A 16,605-nucleotide genomic window follows, 5' to 3' on the forward strand; every position below is an offset into this window, starting at 1 on the left:
GCAGGTTCTGATCAGTGTAACGAATTTGGTGGGTCTCAGCCCAGATCCTAGCAGGGCAGGTGCCCCCAGCATGGGCAGTAACCGGCCCCTTCGCCAGCAGCCAGGCTGAGGGCTGAACTGGCCGCAGCATGTGAGCTCCCCTCCCACCCAGCGGGGTCCCTGCAGGACAGGAGAGGGGGTGTGGGGTGGCATGGGGCGAAGGCTATGGGGAGAGGTCCCGATACAGAGGGGCAGTGGCAAAACAGCTCCAGGAAATAGACCTTTATTAGCAGGAGGCTGGATAAGGCACCGATACGCCGGAGTGGGGCAACCCCTGGCACAGGCTGGGGGTCGGAGTCTGCCCCTGGGTGTTGCACTGCTGGAATGCTGGGGGGGGCAGAGCGTGGTACCCCCGAAGGAGAGGCACCAGGTTCCCATGGACGTGCCCCGTGTGTAGGGAGTGTGTCCAGTCTCAGCACCGTGCTGACTGCAGCTGGTCCAGGAACTGCCTTTCCCACAGTTCCCAAGGGCTGGGGGGGCTGGAATGGGGAGGGGTTCGGGGAACACGGGGCGTCTCCTCATAATTCTTCAGGCGTTTCCAGCCACTCCGTGTTCACTCTGAGGGTGAAAACACAGAACAAGGAGACTCAATGGCAGGGATAGAACCCAGGAGTCCTGGTGCCCAGCCTCCCTCTTTGTAATTCAACAGACGTCCCCCTTCCCTTCAGAGCCAGGGATAGAACCCAGGAGTCCTGGCTCCCAGCTCTAATCCACTGGACCCCACTTCCCTGCCAGAGCTAGGATAAAACCCAGAACTCCTGGCCCCCAGACCCCTGCACTAACCTTCCCTCCCTCCCAGAGCCAGGGACAGAACCCAGGAGTCCTGGCTCCCAGCCCCCCTGCTCTAACCCATGAGACCCCACTCCCCTCCCAGACCTGGGAAAAAACCCAGGAGTCCTGTCTCCCAGCCCCCCCGCTCTACCCCAATAGACCCCACTCCCCTCCCAGAGCTGGGGCAAGAACCCAGGAGTCCTGGCCCCCAGCCCTGCCGCTCTAACCCACCAGACCCCACCCTCCTCCCAGAGCTGGGGAGAGAACCCAGGAGTCCTGGCCCCCATCCCCCTGCTCTAACCCTCTAGACTCCCCCCCATCCCCAGCTGGGGCAGCGCCTGGTGTACCTGTGGGGCTGGGCCTGCGGGATTTGAGGAGGAGGACGATCCCGGTGACCATGAAGAAGATGCCCAGGGCGATGGCCAGGCCACACAGTACATTCTCCAGCAGCTCCGATGGGATGGGGTTCTGGGGCACTAGAGACACCGCGGGGGGGAGAGATACAGGGTGAGGCCAGGGCTACCAGGGAGGTTGGGGGGGCTCCCGGAAGTGGGGGAGGCGGGAGGTGTGGGGCACACAGGCCAAGGGCGGGAAATCAGGGAAGGATCCCAGCAGCAGGGGGGTAGTGAGGGAGGTGCAGGATCAGGTGGAGGGGGATTGGGTATGGAGGGGATCGAGTTCAGGGCGGGGGCTTGAATCAAGTGCAGGGGGGAAATTTCTCACCCCAGTCGGCCACAGTGGAGAAGCGGTCCCCGGGCTGCGTGATGGTGCCGGTGGGGAGACGTGCAGGGGAGGGAGAGAAGGATGGGGGAGGATCGAGGTGCAGGGGGGAAGAACAGGGTGCAGGGGGAGGATCGGGGTCAGGGGGAGGATCGGGGTCAGGGGGAGGACTGAGGTGCAGGAGGGAGGAATGGGGTGCAAGAGGGAGGATCAGGGTGCAGGGAAAGGATTGGGATGCAGTGGGAGGGCCGGGGTGCAGTGGGAGGGTCAGGGTGCAGGGGGGAGGAACGGGGTGCAGCAGGGAGGAATGGGGTGCAGGAGGAGGGTAGGGATGCAGGGGGGAGGGGGGAGGTGCAGCGGGAGGAACGGGGTGCAGGGGGGAGGAACGGGGTGCAGTGGGGAGGATCGGAGTGCGGGGGGTGGATCAGGGAGCGGATCGGGGGGATCTCTCACCCCAGTAGGCCACGGTGGTGAAGCGGTCCCTGGGCCGCGTGATGGTGCAGGTGTAGACGTCCCCCTCCTGCGGGGTGAACTCCAGGTAGGAGAAGAGCAGGAAGCCCAGGTCCTCAGTGGGGTAGTACCGCGTGGTGTTGATGCCCTGGCTCACCGGCTCCCCCAGCCACTGCCATGACACTGTCACCGAGGCTGGGAAGAGGTTGCCCACCTGGCAGATCAGGGTGTTGGGTTTTCCCAGCTCCAGGGGCCGGGCTGTGAACACGTTGGCCATGGGGGTCCCTGCGGAGAGAGGGGAGATGGTAAGGGAGGGCCTGCAGGGGATGGAGCACTGGGGATATGTGGGGAGGAGGAAGAGGTGCTGGGGGGCCTGGGAAGGGGGGATAAGGTTGCTGGGGGGATGTGGGCAGGGAGGGGGTACCACCGTAAGGGGCATGGGCACCTGTGCAGGGGGTGCTGTGGGGTGAAGGGCATGGGTGCACAGACACTGGGGTGCCACAGGGAGGGTACCTTTGTCCTCGGGCAGGGGCAGGGCAGTGTCAGTGATCGCTGGGCGCTGGGGGTGCCGTGGGGAGGGGCCGCGGGGCTGGGGCAGACAAGGGCACCGAGGGCCGGGTACCTTTGGCCTCGGGCAGGGGCAGGGCAGTATCAGTGATCGCTGGGCGCTGGGGGTGCCGTGGGGAGGGGCCGCAGGGCTGGGGCAGACGTGGGCACCGAGGGCCGGGTACCTTTGGCCTCGGGCAGGGGCAGGGCAGTATCAGTGATCGCTGGGCGCTGGGGGTGCCGTGGGGAGGGGCCGCGGGGCTGGGCAGACGCGGGCACCGAGGGCCGGGTACCTTTAGCCTCGGGCAGGGGCAGGGCAGTATCAGTGATCGCTGGGCGCTGGGGGTGCCGTGGGGAGGGGCCGCGGGGCTGGGGCAGACAAGGGCACCGAGGGCCGGGTACCTTTGGCCTCGGGCAGGGGCAGGGCAGTATCAGTGATCGCTGGGCGCTGGGGGTGCCGTGGGGAGGGGCCGCAGGGCTGGGGCAGACGTGGGCACTGAGGGCCGGGTACCTTTGGCCTCGGGCAGGGGCAGGGCAGTATCAGTGATCGCTGGGCGCTGGGGGTGCCGTGGGGAGGGGCCGCGGGGCTGGGCAGACGCGGGCACCGAGGGCCGGGTACCTTTAGCCTCGGGCAGGGGCAGGGCAGTGTCAGGGATCGCTGGGGGTGCCGTGGGGAGGGGCCGCGGGGCTGGGCAGACGCGGGCACCGAGGGCCGGGTACCTCTGGCCTCGGGCAGGAAGCCCGTGGTGATGTTGGTGAGTACCAAGAGGAGGTGCTGGCACAGTCGGGAGTCGTTGCGGATCTGCTCCGTGCTCTCCTGGGCGCCCACCCAGGGCTGGAAGTCGGGCAGCCGGGGCTCCCAGCGCGCCCCCGGGAAGTCGAAGGAGAAGAGCTGGTCCCCGTCGAAGGTGTCGGCCAGGCCCTGCGTGGGGCGGTCCGGCTGGCAGAACAGCACACAGGACAGGACGTGGGCCGGGGGCGCTGCGGGAGAGAGACACCGACCGGGGTCAGCAACGGGGCACGCACGCGCTGGGCACACACACACACACGCTGTGCATACACAACCCTACACAAACAATCCCCCACACGACACACTCATCACCCCCCTGTACACACACTGTCACACACACATTGTGCACACCGTACCCCGTTTTCTGTGCCCACGCCCGTTCCCACACTCCTCATGCACACAGACACACACCCCCTCTACACACACACGACTGCCACGTACATGCAAGCACACATAGTCACACACCCACAGGGGCATGACAGTCCCTACACACACACATTCCTTTGCACACACACGCTCCCCCTCACACTCCAGCCCCGGTACACACACAGTCCCCAGGCACACACAGAGCCCCCCGCCACACCATGCTGCTATCCCTCACACACAAATCCACATTACAACCCATGTGTAAGCACACTCTTCCCATACACCCACACTACACACCCTGTACACACAACCACACACATGCATTAAATACCCTATCTACACATACAGTCTGCATGTGCACATAGGCACACAACACACCACAAGCCCCCCAACCCTGACCCCACACTGCACACCTACACAATCACACACAACCAATCCCCCCACTTTTCACTCCCCTGTGTGCACAATCACACACACTCGCAAAATCTACCGCCACCCCACACTCCCATTTATATGGTTACACACCCTGCAACCCCACACACACCCAGCAATACCCATGAACACAGCACTGGACACGGACACCCACTGAAAGAGCAGGGATAGCTGCCTCACACACACACTCACACAACCCTCCCCACACACACCCAGGCAGCGCCTGGCTAACCCCTGGGAAGGGCTTGCTCTCACGCACGCACAGTATAACACACCCTACTTACACACAATCTCCATGCGTGCCCAATTCCACACACACACACACACAACCCCGACACACTTTCACCCCCCCGCAAAAACACACACTCCCCCGAGATGCACCCATGGACCGGTACACACACAATCCCACACACTGTCCCCACGTGCACACTCGTTCTCAGACACAGTCCCCCTGCACGTACACACACACAATCCCCTTGTGCACACACACAGCACTGCACTCACACAATGCCCGTGCATGCACCCCCACGGCGGCACACCCACCCCCCTTGTGCACAGAACACACACACTGGCCGTGCACTGGTCCCCCCCCGCCAGTAACGCCCGCGGGCTGCTCCTACCCTCTGTCGCGGCGGTGGCCGCCCCCCCCCGCAGCAGCCCCAGGGCCAGCAGCAGCCCCCAGCAGCCGGGCGCCTCCATCCCCGCCGGGTGCCTCTGCTCCCGTCCCGGCCCGGGCTCCCGGGGCATCTCCGGCCGGCTGCCGGCCAATCCCCGGGCGCCCCGCCGCCTCCTGGCCAATGGCTGGGCCCCGCCAGCGCTTGTCACCTGTTACCGGGGAGACGCCCGCCGCGGAGAGCCGGGTAGCACAGATGGGCGGCCGGGACGGGGACACGTGGGAAGGTCCGAGGCCAGGAGGGACCATTGTGAGCATCTGGTCTGACTCCTGTCTAGACAGGCCAGAGCCCTGCTCCGGATTCACTCCTTCTAGACAGGCCAGAGCCCTGCTCCGGATTCACCCCCGATAGCCACTGCTCCAGATTCACTCCTGTCTAGACAGGCCAGAGCCCTGCTCTGGATTCACTTCTGTCTAGACATGCTGGAGCCCTGCTCTGGATTCACCCCTGTATAGCACAGTCCAGAGCCCTGTTCCAGATTCACCCCAGATAGCCCCTGCTCCGGATTCACTCCTGTATAGACAGGCCAGAGCCCTGTTCCAGATTCACCCCAGATAGCCCCTGCTCCGGATTCACTCCTGTCTAGACAGGCCAGAGCCCTGCTCCGGATTCACCCCGGGCTAAACCAGAGCTGATCTCTTTGGGATGTCCACACAGCCAAACAAAAACCGGGGCCGCGCAGAGCCAGGGTCTGCAGAGGTGGTCGGCCGTGTCAGGGTTTTCCCCAGGAATTGAAATCAGAGGGGAGAGGGTGTTCGAATTTCCAGGGGGGTGAAGGGCAAGGCCCTGAGGCGAAGGTGGACCGTACGTTTTCACCAGGAAGGCCACTCGGCGCTAAGTCTCGGCCCCACGTTCCAGACAGGATAAAGCACCAATAAACAGCAGCCTCGGGGCGGCTGCCGATTTCTAGTTGTTTCTGAATCGGAATGTGGCATTACCAGGTCGGCCAGCGCGGCCGAAAGGAACGCACCGGGCCGGGCGCCGGCTGCCGGCGTTGACAGAACAAACGCAGCGATGTGAGGCCACGCGTCGCCATTCCTCCTTTCAAACCCGTTGCGGGCTCTCAGGGACGAGCCTCTCAGCACCCCCCTGCTTTGAAAGGGAGAGTTCAGGGGTCGGTTTCAAATTTCCAGCCAGACTCAGTGGACTTGTTTTCCAACGAGAAAATTTGGAACTAGAGCCAGTTGGAAAGTGGCTAAAGTGGCAACTCTGCATATAACGAGTTGACCACTAGGGGGATATGGGGGAGCTCGAGGGGGTGTACACCCCACGGGGGGAATGGGCCCAGGCACTGGACCTGGGGTGGGTGCAGAACCCGAGCTCCAGCCCCAGCCCAAATGGCTACATGGCTGTTTGTAGGGCCGTAGCATGAGCCCCAGTCTGCAGCCCCCACCCGGGGTCTGAGACTCACTGCTGGGGGGGGGGGGGGTGTTGCCATGTAGACACACCCGGACAAACCCCCCCCATCTCAGTGCCCTACATTGCCAGGAACGGGGAACCCACCGCTGCCCTGGGCATCTTGTCCCAGTCGTTAGTTCCACTGGGGTACAAAGTCGCACCTTATTTCCCGTCAGAATTTGTCCAGCTTCAACTTCCAGCTATAGGAGGTCGTTAGACCTGTGTCGCGGCTGGGCCAGTGGGCGCCTGGCCAGTGGGGTGCCCCCAATGCAGAGCCTCACTGTGTCCTTGTGCTCCCCCGTCTGTCTGTCTCAGATTGCGGAATGGCCTGTCTCTCTGCACAGCCCTGAGCCAGGACTGCAGCCTGCCGGCACCCCAGCAAGAGAGAGAATAATTAACAATAGGAGGCGAATAAGAGGGGACTTGAAAACAATAGTGGCATGCTCTTCTCATCAGAAGCTCTCAACACATTGTACAAAGGAGTCAGGATGATTATTCCCCGCATATAGGGGGGAAACTGAGGCACAGAGAGGGGCTATGACTGGCTAACGTCACCCAGCAGAGCCAAGTATAGAAGCCACGTTTCCTGAGTCCTAGTCCAGTGCTCTAGCCACTAGGGAACACTGTCTCTCCTATAGTTAGACTGTGGAACTCATTACCACAAGACCTCATTGGGGCCAAGAGCTCAGTGGGATCCCCCAAAGGGTGGGAGATTTCTATGGACAGTGAGACAATCCAGAGTGACACTAGATAGGATCAAACATCAATTGACTGGGGATGTAAACTCTCAGACCCTAATCTGATATGGCTGGGGAATGGGGACTCATCCCCTGAGGGCAGATGAGCCCATCCTTGTAGGGCTTTTGCCCCTGTCTCTGGAGCAGCTGGTGCTGGCCGCTCTCAGAGACAGGATGCTGGGGTAGATGAGCCCACTGAACGGATCCAGCGCAGGAATTCCGCGGTTCCGTAGCTAGAAACATTAGCGAAATGATAATAATACAATGCTAATTCTGCTTTGCTATCCAGCCCCTGCATCTGTACCAGCTCCGCTGGATGCAAGCGACCCAGGGCAGGGACTGCACTTATCTGCGCCCAGACTCAGCAAAGCATTTGCTCACGCATTCAGCCTTATGGGGCTAACTTAAATCCCTTCGGAGTGAACGGGATTTAAGCACATGCTTCAAGTGAAGTATGTAAGTGCTTTGCCTTAATGTACGCCCCCGAGCACGGGCCCCGATTCAGGAAAGCATGTGCTGTGCCGAGCATGGACTGGGGTGCTGTAAAACAGTCACTGGAAATGTTTTATTTCTACGGATCAGGATGTCTATATGCATTGCCTAGGATAGGGGCGCACAGACACCACCCTTCCTGTGTATTTATTTCTACTGTGCTCATATTCGTGTATTGTTTATTTATAAATATTAACATTTGGATTAATTAATTATATACAGTTCCGTGATTTCAGTTAGAGCCAGTAGGTGCTCTGGGAACATGATTTCTATCAGGGCCGACTGATTTAAATCAAATGGTGACATCACTAGCAACGCTTAGATCTATTTGCTGTCACTGGCAGTGTTTTTCTATAAGATTTGCTCTAATTCAGGGGTTTGCAAACTACGTCCCCTGGGCCAGATCCGGCCCGCCAGCTGTTTTAATCCGGCCCTCGAGCTCCGCTGGGCAGTGGGGTCTGGGGCTTGCCCCACTCCTGCACTCCAACCAGGGAGCAGGGTCGGGGGCCGCTCCACAAAGCTCCTGGAAGCAGCGGCATGGCACCTCTCCAGCTCCTACGCATAGGGGCAGCCAGGGGGCTCTGCTCTGCCTGCTACACCCACCCCAATGCCACCCCCGCAGCACCCATTGGCCGGGAACCATGGCCAATGGGAGATGCAGGGGTGGTGCCTGCGGATGCGGTAGCGTGCAGAGACGCCTGGCTGTGTCTCCACATAGGAGCCGAAGGGGGTCATGCCTTCCAGGAGCCACTTGAGGTAAGCACCATCTGGAGCCCGCACTCCCTGTGGCCCAACCCCCTGCCCCAGCCCTGATCCCCCTTCCACCCTCCAAACCACTCGATCCCAGCCCAGAGCACCCTCCTGTACCCCAAACCCCTCATCCCCAGCCCCACCCCAGAGTCTGCACCCCCAACCAGAGCCCTCACCCCCTCCTGCACCCCAACCCCAATTTTGTGAGAATTCATGGCCTGCCATACAATTTCTATTCCCAGATGTGGCCCTTGGGCCAAAAAATTTGCCTGCCCCGGCTCTAATTCAATCAGGATTGAATTCAGGGCAGTCCTATCGCCTGTGTATACATGAGGTCAGACTAGAATGATCCCAGTGGGTCCCTCAGGCCTACGAGTCAATGAATACTTAATCCCAGCCTTATTATGGAAAATGAAATTCACATCATCACCAAGCACAAGGATTCAAAAAGTCATGAATCAGTGCCTCCCCCCAGCAAAAAACCCCCATAAGTTTGGTTTAAAAATTATGAAATTTTCAAAATAACAATTTTGAGATCTTTTATTTGCCTTCTAGATTTGTGTTTTCAAGCTTTTCTCCACAGCTAAGGGAGCTAGAAGCTTGGTTTTTTTTAAATGAAAGCTGAGATTCTTACATAATACCAGGTTTCAGAGTAACAGCCGTGTTAGTCTGTATTCGCAAAAAGAACAGGAGGACTTGTGGCACCTTAGAGACTAACCAATTTATTTGAGCATGAGCTTTCCTGAGCTACAGCTCACTTCATCGGTTAGTCTCTAAGGTGCCACAAGTACTCCTTTTCTTTTTACATAATACCATGACTCTGGGAGCTGGGGCTTTAAGAAAACCACCACATATCATGAGACTTGCAATGAAATGGGGAGAGTTGGCAACGCTGCATTCACTCCCCTTTAAAAGGCTAGCACAATAATTAAGTCTTTAGCAATTAAGACTACAGCTCAGATCTGAGTGGGAACATACACAGAACATACCCTTCACTGCCCAACTAGTCCCATTAGCAGTATTTCCTCCAGGAGCCACTCTGGGATCCTTCTCCTGAGTGTATTCATTTAAAGCCATGACCTTTATGCCTCATCAATGGAGTTACAGTGCCTCTATTTATCTTAGTAGAAGGGCCTGTTTTGATTGACTCTTCCGGGCTCTGAGAGACTCCCAAGGCTTTCAACAGAATAGGTTACAGAATTCACCTTCCATTGGGCAGGTCTGCACTGGAGGTTTTATTAACTCAAGTTAATTGCCTGTCAATTAACCTGCGTTTACAAATGCTAGTCAGGGCACCCAGTGAGCATGGCACAATGAAATCCAAGGGAGCTGAAGCTAGATACGTTCAGAGTAGAAGTGAGGGGCAATTCTTTAAACAGTGAGGGTAACTAACCTGGGCTCTGGTGGTTCTCCATCACCTGGAGTCTTTACATCAAGATTGCAGCTCTTTCTAAATAGGGTGCCCAGATAGCAAGTATGAAAAATCAGGACAGAGTGTGGGTGCCTGTACAGGTGCCTGTATAAGAAAAATCCCCGAATATTGGGACTGTCCCTATATAATCAGGACATCTGGTCACCCTATTTCTAAAGGACAAGATGGAGCTAAGCGAGGGCTGTGGGCTTGATGCTGGAATGAGTGGCTGAGATTCTCTGCCTGTGATGTAGAGGAGGTCAGACTACAGGGGACCCTTTTGGCCTTAATATCTATTAATCAAACTTTAGCTGGGATACAAACATTTGCAGCTTGTCTCTTGGAACAGAGGCTGTGTGGCCAGCTCTCTCGGGCAGGTGAGTGACGTCTCAGCTCCCGGGGTCGTGAGACTGGGTAAGAACCTCGGCGCTCCTCTTTAAAAAGCAAGTTGTTAACTCTAATGGTTGGGGAGAAAATCGTGAAGCAATGATCCCAAATGACTCAAAAAACCAAACAATAATAGGAGGCAAGTAAAAAGAACCCAGCCTTTATTACTTTCTTTAGATTGGCTTAAAAATCATGCAATCTCATTATTTCTGAGGCTCTGGCTCACAATGGGTTCTCTGTCAGGGGCAATTTTAAAATCAAGCTTGGTTGTTTTTCTCAAAGCTATTCTAGCTCAAACCGGGGTTAATTCAAGGTAGCCCTGTGGCCTGTGCTCTACTAGCCTGGATGATCACAATGGTCCCTTCCGGTCCCAGCCTCACTGATCTTTGGATGCAGGGGTGTCACCGCTTGCCCCGCACTGATCTCGATTGCACCCCAGGATGTGACCAGGGGGGTTGAGGAAATGCTGGAACTATTTATCCCTGACCCTTGCAGAGGAGTTAATGTCACTTTTTACGATCATTCCTCCTGAGTTAATTGCATGCAAATCACAACCTTCGTGTCCTGTCCCTGGAGTCATTGTTCAAAGGGTTGGGATCTGTCTCTAGACTAGCCTTTCCAAACTAGTTCACGCCATTGAGTTAAATTGCAATTTACGAACTTCAATGGAAACTTTCGTACCTTTAATTTCAACTGTAACCTTAACTGGGTGAATGGTTTGCAGAGCCCAGATCTGAACCCTGGAAGGATTCACAGCTGGGCTGAATTAACAGGTCATTGAGCTGAGTGGGGTTTTGCTGAAGCTGTTATTTATTTCCTGCAACACTGTCTGACTGACGGGGTAAGAAGTGACAGGGTTCACTCCATCTTTGCTGAAAAATTAAATAGAAATCTATTTTTTTAAACCAAATCTTAAACTCTGCAGAAGACGGCACTAAGACTAAAATCTTGCAAACTGCCCCAGGGCCTGAAGTCCATTTCGGCAGCAGCTAGCTCCCAATATCTATTTGCTTTTAAATTCCTTTCTGCCCAATTTCAGGCTTGATCCTCTCATGCCCTAAAGGCAGTATAGCGTGAGCGTTCAGCACTTTACAGCACTGGTCTGTCTTCTCGGATATGGACCTGCATGTATTTTGCAATATGTGATTTCATATTGCATTGCCCACCACTCTTTTACTTTGCATAATTGACGATAATATTTCACAGAGTGCTACCCTATTTTATGCTGTAATATGCTGTTGTGCATTGCGTTGCCTTTCCTCTTGTATTGCCTAGAATGATTTCCTGGGTATATTTTTCCATTTTTATAGTGCACTGTATTAGTGACTATCGTATGGTTTTATTTCACTTGACATCAAGCTGTACTGCATTATTTCACAGTGCGTGATTGTATTCTGTGCTGCACTGTAGAGCTCACACTGCACAGGCCCGGAACCTATGCAGTCTGTAGTAGCCTTGCTCCCCGTGCTCTGCTCTCACAAGCTGGAGTTCCTGTATCTAAACCCCTATACTGTGATGTACACGTGTGACCAGGCTCCCAGGGGGCCACACTGGAGTTACTCAATTAGGGCAAACTGCAAAGAATGGGGCAGACAATCCCCGAAGCTGGTGGATAGTCCAATACTTAGATTCACCAAGCCAGCACAACACAGTTCCCTTGAAGGAATCCAGCCGTGGGCTCCCACCCAGCCAGCCAAGTCAAATATGATGAGGATTACTGAAAATCGTATTAATCATATAAGAAAGTTCTACCAATCCCAAAGGATTGGACACATTACCTCCCAGGTTAATGAATATTCCAGATCTTACCCAAATACACGCTATAGCCAATTCTTATTAACTAAACTAAAATGTATTTAAAAAGAAAAGAGAATATTGGTTAAAAGATCAGTATACATACTGACATGAGTACAGTTCTGAGCTCAGATTCATGGTAAAGATGGTGAGCTTTGTAGTTGCAAAGAGTTCTTTCAGAATCAGTCCATATGTTATAGTCCAATGTTCATACTCAGGGTGATCCAGATTAGGACTGGAGATCTCAGTCTTACGATTTAAGCTTCCCCTGCATGAAGCATCAAGCAGATCTGAAATAAAAAGGATCAGGACCCAAGGGATTTTTTATACAGTTCCAGGCCTTTTCTTGACAGCTTGGAGTCCTTAGGTGAAAAACAGGCAATCATGGAGACTTTGAAGTAGACCTGTAATCCCCAAGTCCTTTTCTGCAGAACTGCCACTTAGCCCGTCAGTCCCCAGCCTGTAGCGGTGCATGGGGTTCTTCCTTCCTAAGTGCAGGACTCTGCACTTGTCCTTGATGAACCTCATCAGATTTCTTTTGGCCCAAACCTCCAATTTGACTAGGTCACTCTGGACCCTATCCCTTCCCTCCAGCATATCTACCTCTCCCCACAGTTTCGTGTCATCCGTGAACTTGCTGAGGGTGCAATCCACACCATCCTCCAGATCATTAATGAAGATGTTGAACAAAACCGGCCCCAGGACCGACCTTGGGGCACTCCGCTTGATACCGGCTGCCAACTAGACATCGAGCCGTTGATCACTATCCATTGGGCCCAACGATCTAGTCAGCTTTCTATCCACCTTGGAGTCCATTCATCCAGCCCATACTTCTTTATCTTGCTGGCAAGAATACTGTGGGAGACCGTACCAAAAGCTTTGCTAAAGTCAAGATATATCACATCCACCGCTTTCCCCATAGCCACAGAGCCAGTTATCTCATCATAGAAGGCAATCAGGTTGGTCAGGCATGACTTGCCCTTGGTGAATCCATGCTGACTGTTCCTGATCACCTTCCTCTCCTCCAAGTGCTTCAAAATGGATTCCTTGAGGACCTGCTCCACGATCTTTTCAGGGACTGAGGTGAGGCTGACTGGTCTGTAGTTCCCCAGGTTCTCCTTCTTCCCTTTTTAAAAGATGGGCACTATATTTGCCTTTTTCCAATCGTCCGGGACCTCCCCCGATTGCCACAAGTTTTCAAAGATAATGGCCAATGGCTCTGCAATCACATCAGCCAAGTCCCTCAGCGCCCTCGGATGCAGCGCATCCGGCCCCATGGACTTGTGCATGTCCAGCTTTTCTAAATAGTCCTTAACCTGTTTCTTCACCACTGAGGGCTGCTTACCTGCTGCCCAGTGCACCTTGTCTGTGAAGACCGAGGCAAAAAAAGTATTGAGTACTTCAGCTTTTTCCACATCATTTGTCACTAGGTTGCCTCCTCCATTCAGTAAGGGTCCCACACTTTCCCTGACCACCTTCTTGTTGCTAACATACCCATAGAAACCTTTCTTGTTACCCTTCATATTCCTTGATAGCTGCAACTCTAATTGTGCTTTGGCCTTCCTGGTCGAGCAATATTTTTATACTCCTCCCTAGTCACCTGTCCAAGTTTCCACGTCTTGTAAGCTTCCTTTTTGTGTTTAAGCTCACCAAAGATTTCGCTGCTAAGCCAAGCTGGTTGCCTGCCATATTTGCTATTCTTTCTGCATATCGGGATGGTTTGTTCCTGCACCCTCAATAAGGCTTCTTTAAAATACAGCCAGCTCTCCTGGACTCCTTCCCCCCTCATATTCGCCTCCCCGGGGATCCTGCCCACCAGTTCCCTGAGGGAGTCAAAGTCTGCTTTTCTGAAGGCCAGGGTCCGTATGCTGCTGCTCTCCTTGCTTCCTTTTTTCAGGATCCTGAACTCAACCATCTCATGGTCACTGCTGCCCAGATTGCCACCCACTTCTACTTCCCCTACCAATTCTTCCCTGTTTGTGAGCAGCAGATCAGGAGGAGAACGGCCCCTAGTTGGTTCCTCCAGCACTTGCACCAGGAAGTTGTCCCCAACGCTCTCCAAAAACTTCCTGGATTGTCTGTGCACCGCTGTATTCCTCTCCCAGCAGATGTCAGATGTCACTATGTTTACAAAAAGAACAGGAGGACTTGTGGACTTTCTTAGAGCCTAAGAAATTTATTAGAGCATAAGCTTTCGCGGGCTACAGCTCACTTCATCGGATGCATCCATTCTATGCATCCGATGTAGCCCACGAAAGCTTACGCTCTAATAAATTGGTTAGTCTCTAAGATGCCACAAGTCCTCCTGTTCTTTTTGCAGATACAGACTAACACGCCTGCTACTCTGAGACCTGTCACTATATTTACAGTTCATTTAAATTTTAATATTTCCTTTGGTCTCTGAATTAAGAGAATACAGCGTAGACAGGAACTGTTTGATTACACTGTTAACCTCTAACCATACATATGGAAACACACAATACCAAAGTGTCTCTAAGGGTTGAATTTGGGTCACTCATCCTGCAGGATGCTTAACCCTTCCTGGCCCTGCATCACTCCAAGCGCTAGAGTCATTCCACTGACTACTTGTGGGAGTAAAATCAGGCACTCGCTTAAGCGTAGCAGGACTAGGACCTTTTAAAATTCCTTCCACGGTTGCCTTCTGCTACTTCAGGCAGTATTTTTCTTCTTGCTTTGCACGTGCTGCATTTCCAGCTGCACAGCATCTTGCTTTGCACCATCAGCCAGCGTGCACATGAACAAGGAGGAGTCCGCTGGCCCCTTAAAGATGAACCGATTTATGGGGGCACAAGCGTCCGCGGGTAAAGACCCCACTTCTTCAGCCGCGGAGCTCACGCGCTTCCTTGCTCTGCGCTTTCAAAAGCGCTCGCGCAGAGCGCAGCACGCCCGCGGCTCGGTCTCGCTGCGGGCAGCGGCGGCCGCTCCCGCCTGCAGCCCGCCGGGCCCCCGGCGCTCCCCGCCGGACCCGCTCCCCCTCTCCCTGCAGGTTTCCCACGGCACACTGCAGCCCGCCGGCCAGGCGCTCCCCGCCGGACCCGCTCCCCCTCTCCCTGCAGGTTTCCCACGGCACACTGCAGCCCGCCGGCCAGGCGCTCCCCACCGGACCCGCTCCCCCTCTCCCTGCAGGTTTCCCACGGCACACTGCAGGACGCCGGGCCCCCGGCGCTCCCCGCCGGACCCGCTCCCCCTCTCCCTGCAGGTTTCCCACGGCACACTGCAGGACGCCGGGCCCCCGGCGCTCCCCGCCGGACCCGCTCCCCCTCTCCCTGCAGGTTTCCCACGGCACACTGCAGGACGCCGGGCCCCCGGCGCTCCCCGCCGGACCCGCTCCCCCTCTCCCTGCAGGTTTCCCACGGCACACTGCAGCCCGCCGGCCAGGCGCTCCCCACCGGACCCGCTCCCCCTCTCCCTGCAGGTTTCCCACGGCACACTGCAGGACGCCGGGCCCCCGGCGCTCCCCGCCAGACCCGCTCCCCCTCTCCCTGCAGGTTTCCCACGGCACACTGCAGGACGCCGGGCCCCCGGCGCTCCCCGCCGGACCCGCTCCCCCTCTCCCTGCAGGTTTCCCACGGCACACTGCAGGACGCCGGGCACCCGGCGCTCCCCGCCGGACCCGCTCCCCCTCTCCCTGCAGGTTTCCCACGGCATACTGCAGCCCGCCGGCCAGGCGCTCCCCACCGGACCCGCTCCCCCTCTCCCTGCAGGTTTCCCACGGCACACTGCAGGACGCCGGGCCCCCGGCGCTCCCCACCGGACCCGCTCCCCCTCTCCCTGCAGGTTTCCCACGGCATACTGCAGCCCGCCGGCCAGGCGCTCCCCACCGGACCCGCTCCCCCTCTCCCTGCAGGTTTCCCACGGCACACTGCAGGACGCCGGGCCCCCGGCGCTCCCCGCCGGACCCGCTCCCCCTCTCCCTGCAGGTTTCCCACGGCACACTGCAGGACGCCGGGCCCCCGGCGCTCCCCGCCGGACCCGCTCCCCCTCTCCCTGCAGGTTTCCCACGGCACACTGCAGGACGCCGCCTGCACCCCGCTCCCGGGCACGGCCCACCCGCCGCTGGGCTGTTAACCCAGTTTCCCGCAGGGCGCTGCATCCCCGCGCTGCAGTCACGTGCGCGCTGCCCCGGCACTGCAGAGCGGCGCGCGCTCCCAAGGCCGCCGCCCCTCCCCCGCCGAGCAGCCGCGCGCGGCCGGCCCCGCCCCGCCCTGGAGGGGGTGGGGGAGGGGGAGAGTCGGCGCTGCAGCGAGAGCCCCACGCGCATGCGCCCCCTCCCCGCGCATGCGCCCTGGGCTCCCTGTGCCGCCGCCATGCTGACATTAACCCAAAGCAGGAGCCCGGGGGGGCCTGGTGGGCAGGGCCCCCCCCCGCGGGCCCCGCGTCTCGGGCCCGGCCGGCGCGCGGCCCCCCAGCGGCCTTCCCGGCACCGAGCGGGGGCATCGGCCCCCCGGGGGGGGGAAGAGCGAGTTGGCGCGTCACGTGACGGCGGCAGCCAATCAGCGCGGCGGTGACGTAGGCGGCGGCTCCCTCCGCCCCGGGATGTGCTGGGCCCCCGCGCGGGCGGGGCGCCGCGGGGATTGCGGCTGGGCTCCGCCGGGGGCGAGGAGATGGGACCCCCGCACCGCGGGCCGGGGCTTTGCCGCCCGCCCGGCAGCCCCTCCGGTGAGTGCGTCCTGTGCCTTTAAGGGCTGGGGGGAGGGGAGAGCCACGTGGCGTGCGGAGCCGTCAATCAACCGTGTGCCCGCCCCCGGGCTGATTTTCCGCCAATCGGGGTCGAGGATGGCGGTGATTGTCGGGCGCGGCGGCCTCGCGCCCATCGATGGGTCACGT

At 57.4% G+C, this 16,605-nt stretch overlaps 1 protein-coding gene across 2 annotated transcripts; it reads right to left on the reverse strand.

The window, feature by feature from the left end:
- Window positions 1–268: 268 nt before the first annotated feature.
- LOC141998009 (class II histocompatibility antigen, M alpha chain) lies at window positions 269–4,833 on the reverse strand. Of its 2 annotated transcripts, none has more exons than XM_074970623.1 (5): window positions 4,735–4,833; window positions 3,247–3,507; window positions 1,984–2,265; window positions 1,158–1,286; window positions 269–597 (listed from the first exon to the last, which is right to left on the reverse strand). In XM_074970623.1, the coding sequence occupies exons 1-5, from the start codon at window positions 4,811–4,813 to the stop codon at window positions 593–595; spliced, it is 756 nt and encodes a 251-aa protein (XP_074826724.1). In that variant the 5' UTR covers window positions 4,814–4,833; the 3' UTR covers window positions 269–592. The 2 variants fall into 2 exon arrangements, with proteins under 2 accessions (XP_074826724.1, XP_074826725.1); XM_074970624.1 differs by lacking the exon at window positions 4,735–4,833 and adding an exon at window positions 4,237–4,271.
- Window positions 4,834–16,605: the final 11,772 nt, after the last annotated feature.

Source organism: Natator depressus, chromosome 14 (assembly GCF_965152275.1).
Source record: "Natator depressus isolate rNatDep1 chromosome 14, rNatDep2.hap1, whole genome shotgun sequence".
Taxonomy (NCBI): Eukaryota; Metazoa; Chordata; order Testudines; family Cheloniidae; genus Natator; species Natator depressus.

Bases quoted from the DNA above. Each gene is read 5' to 3' on its own strand.
- LOC141998009 (XM_074970623.1), bottom strand. From the start codon at position 4,813: ATGGAGGCGCCCGGCTGCTGGGGGCTGCTGCTGGCCCTGGGGCTGCTG. The intron at 2,266-3,246 runs GTACCCGGCCCT...CTCTCTCCGCAG, and splicing joins CTTCCTGCCCGAGGCCAGAG to GGACCCCCATGGCCAACGTG. The intron at 1,287-1,983 runs GTGAGAGATCCC...CGGTGTCTCTAG, and splicing joins CACCACCGTGGCCTACTGGG to TGCCCCAGAACCCCATCCCA.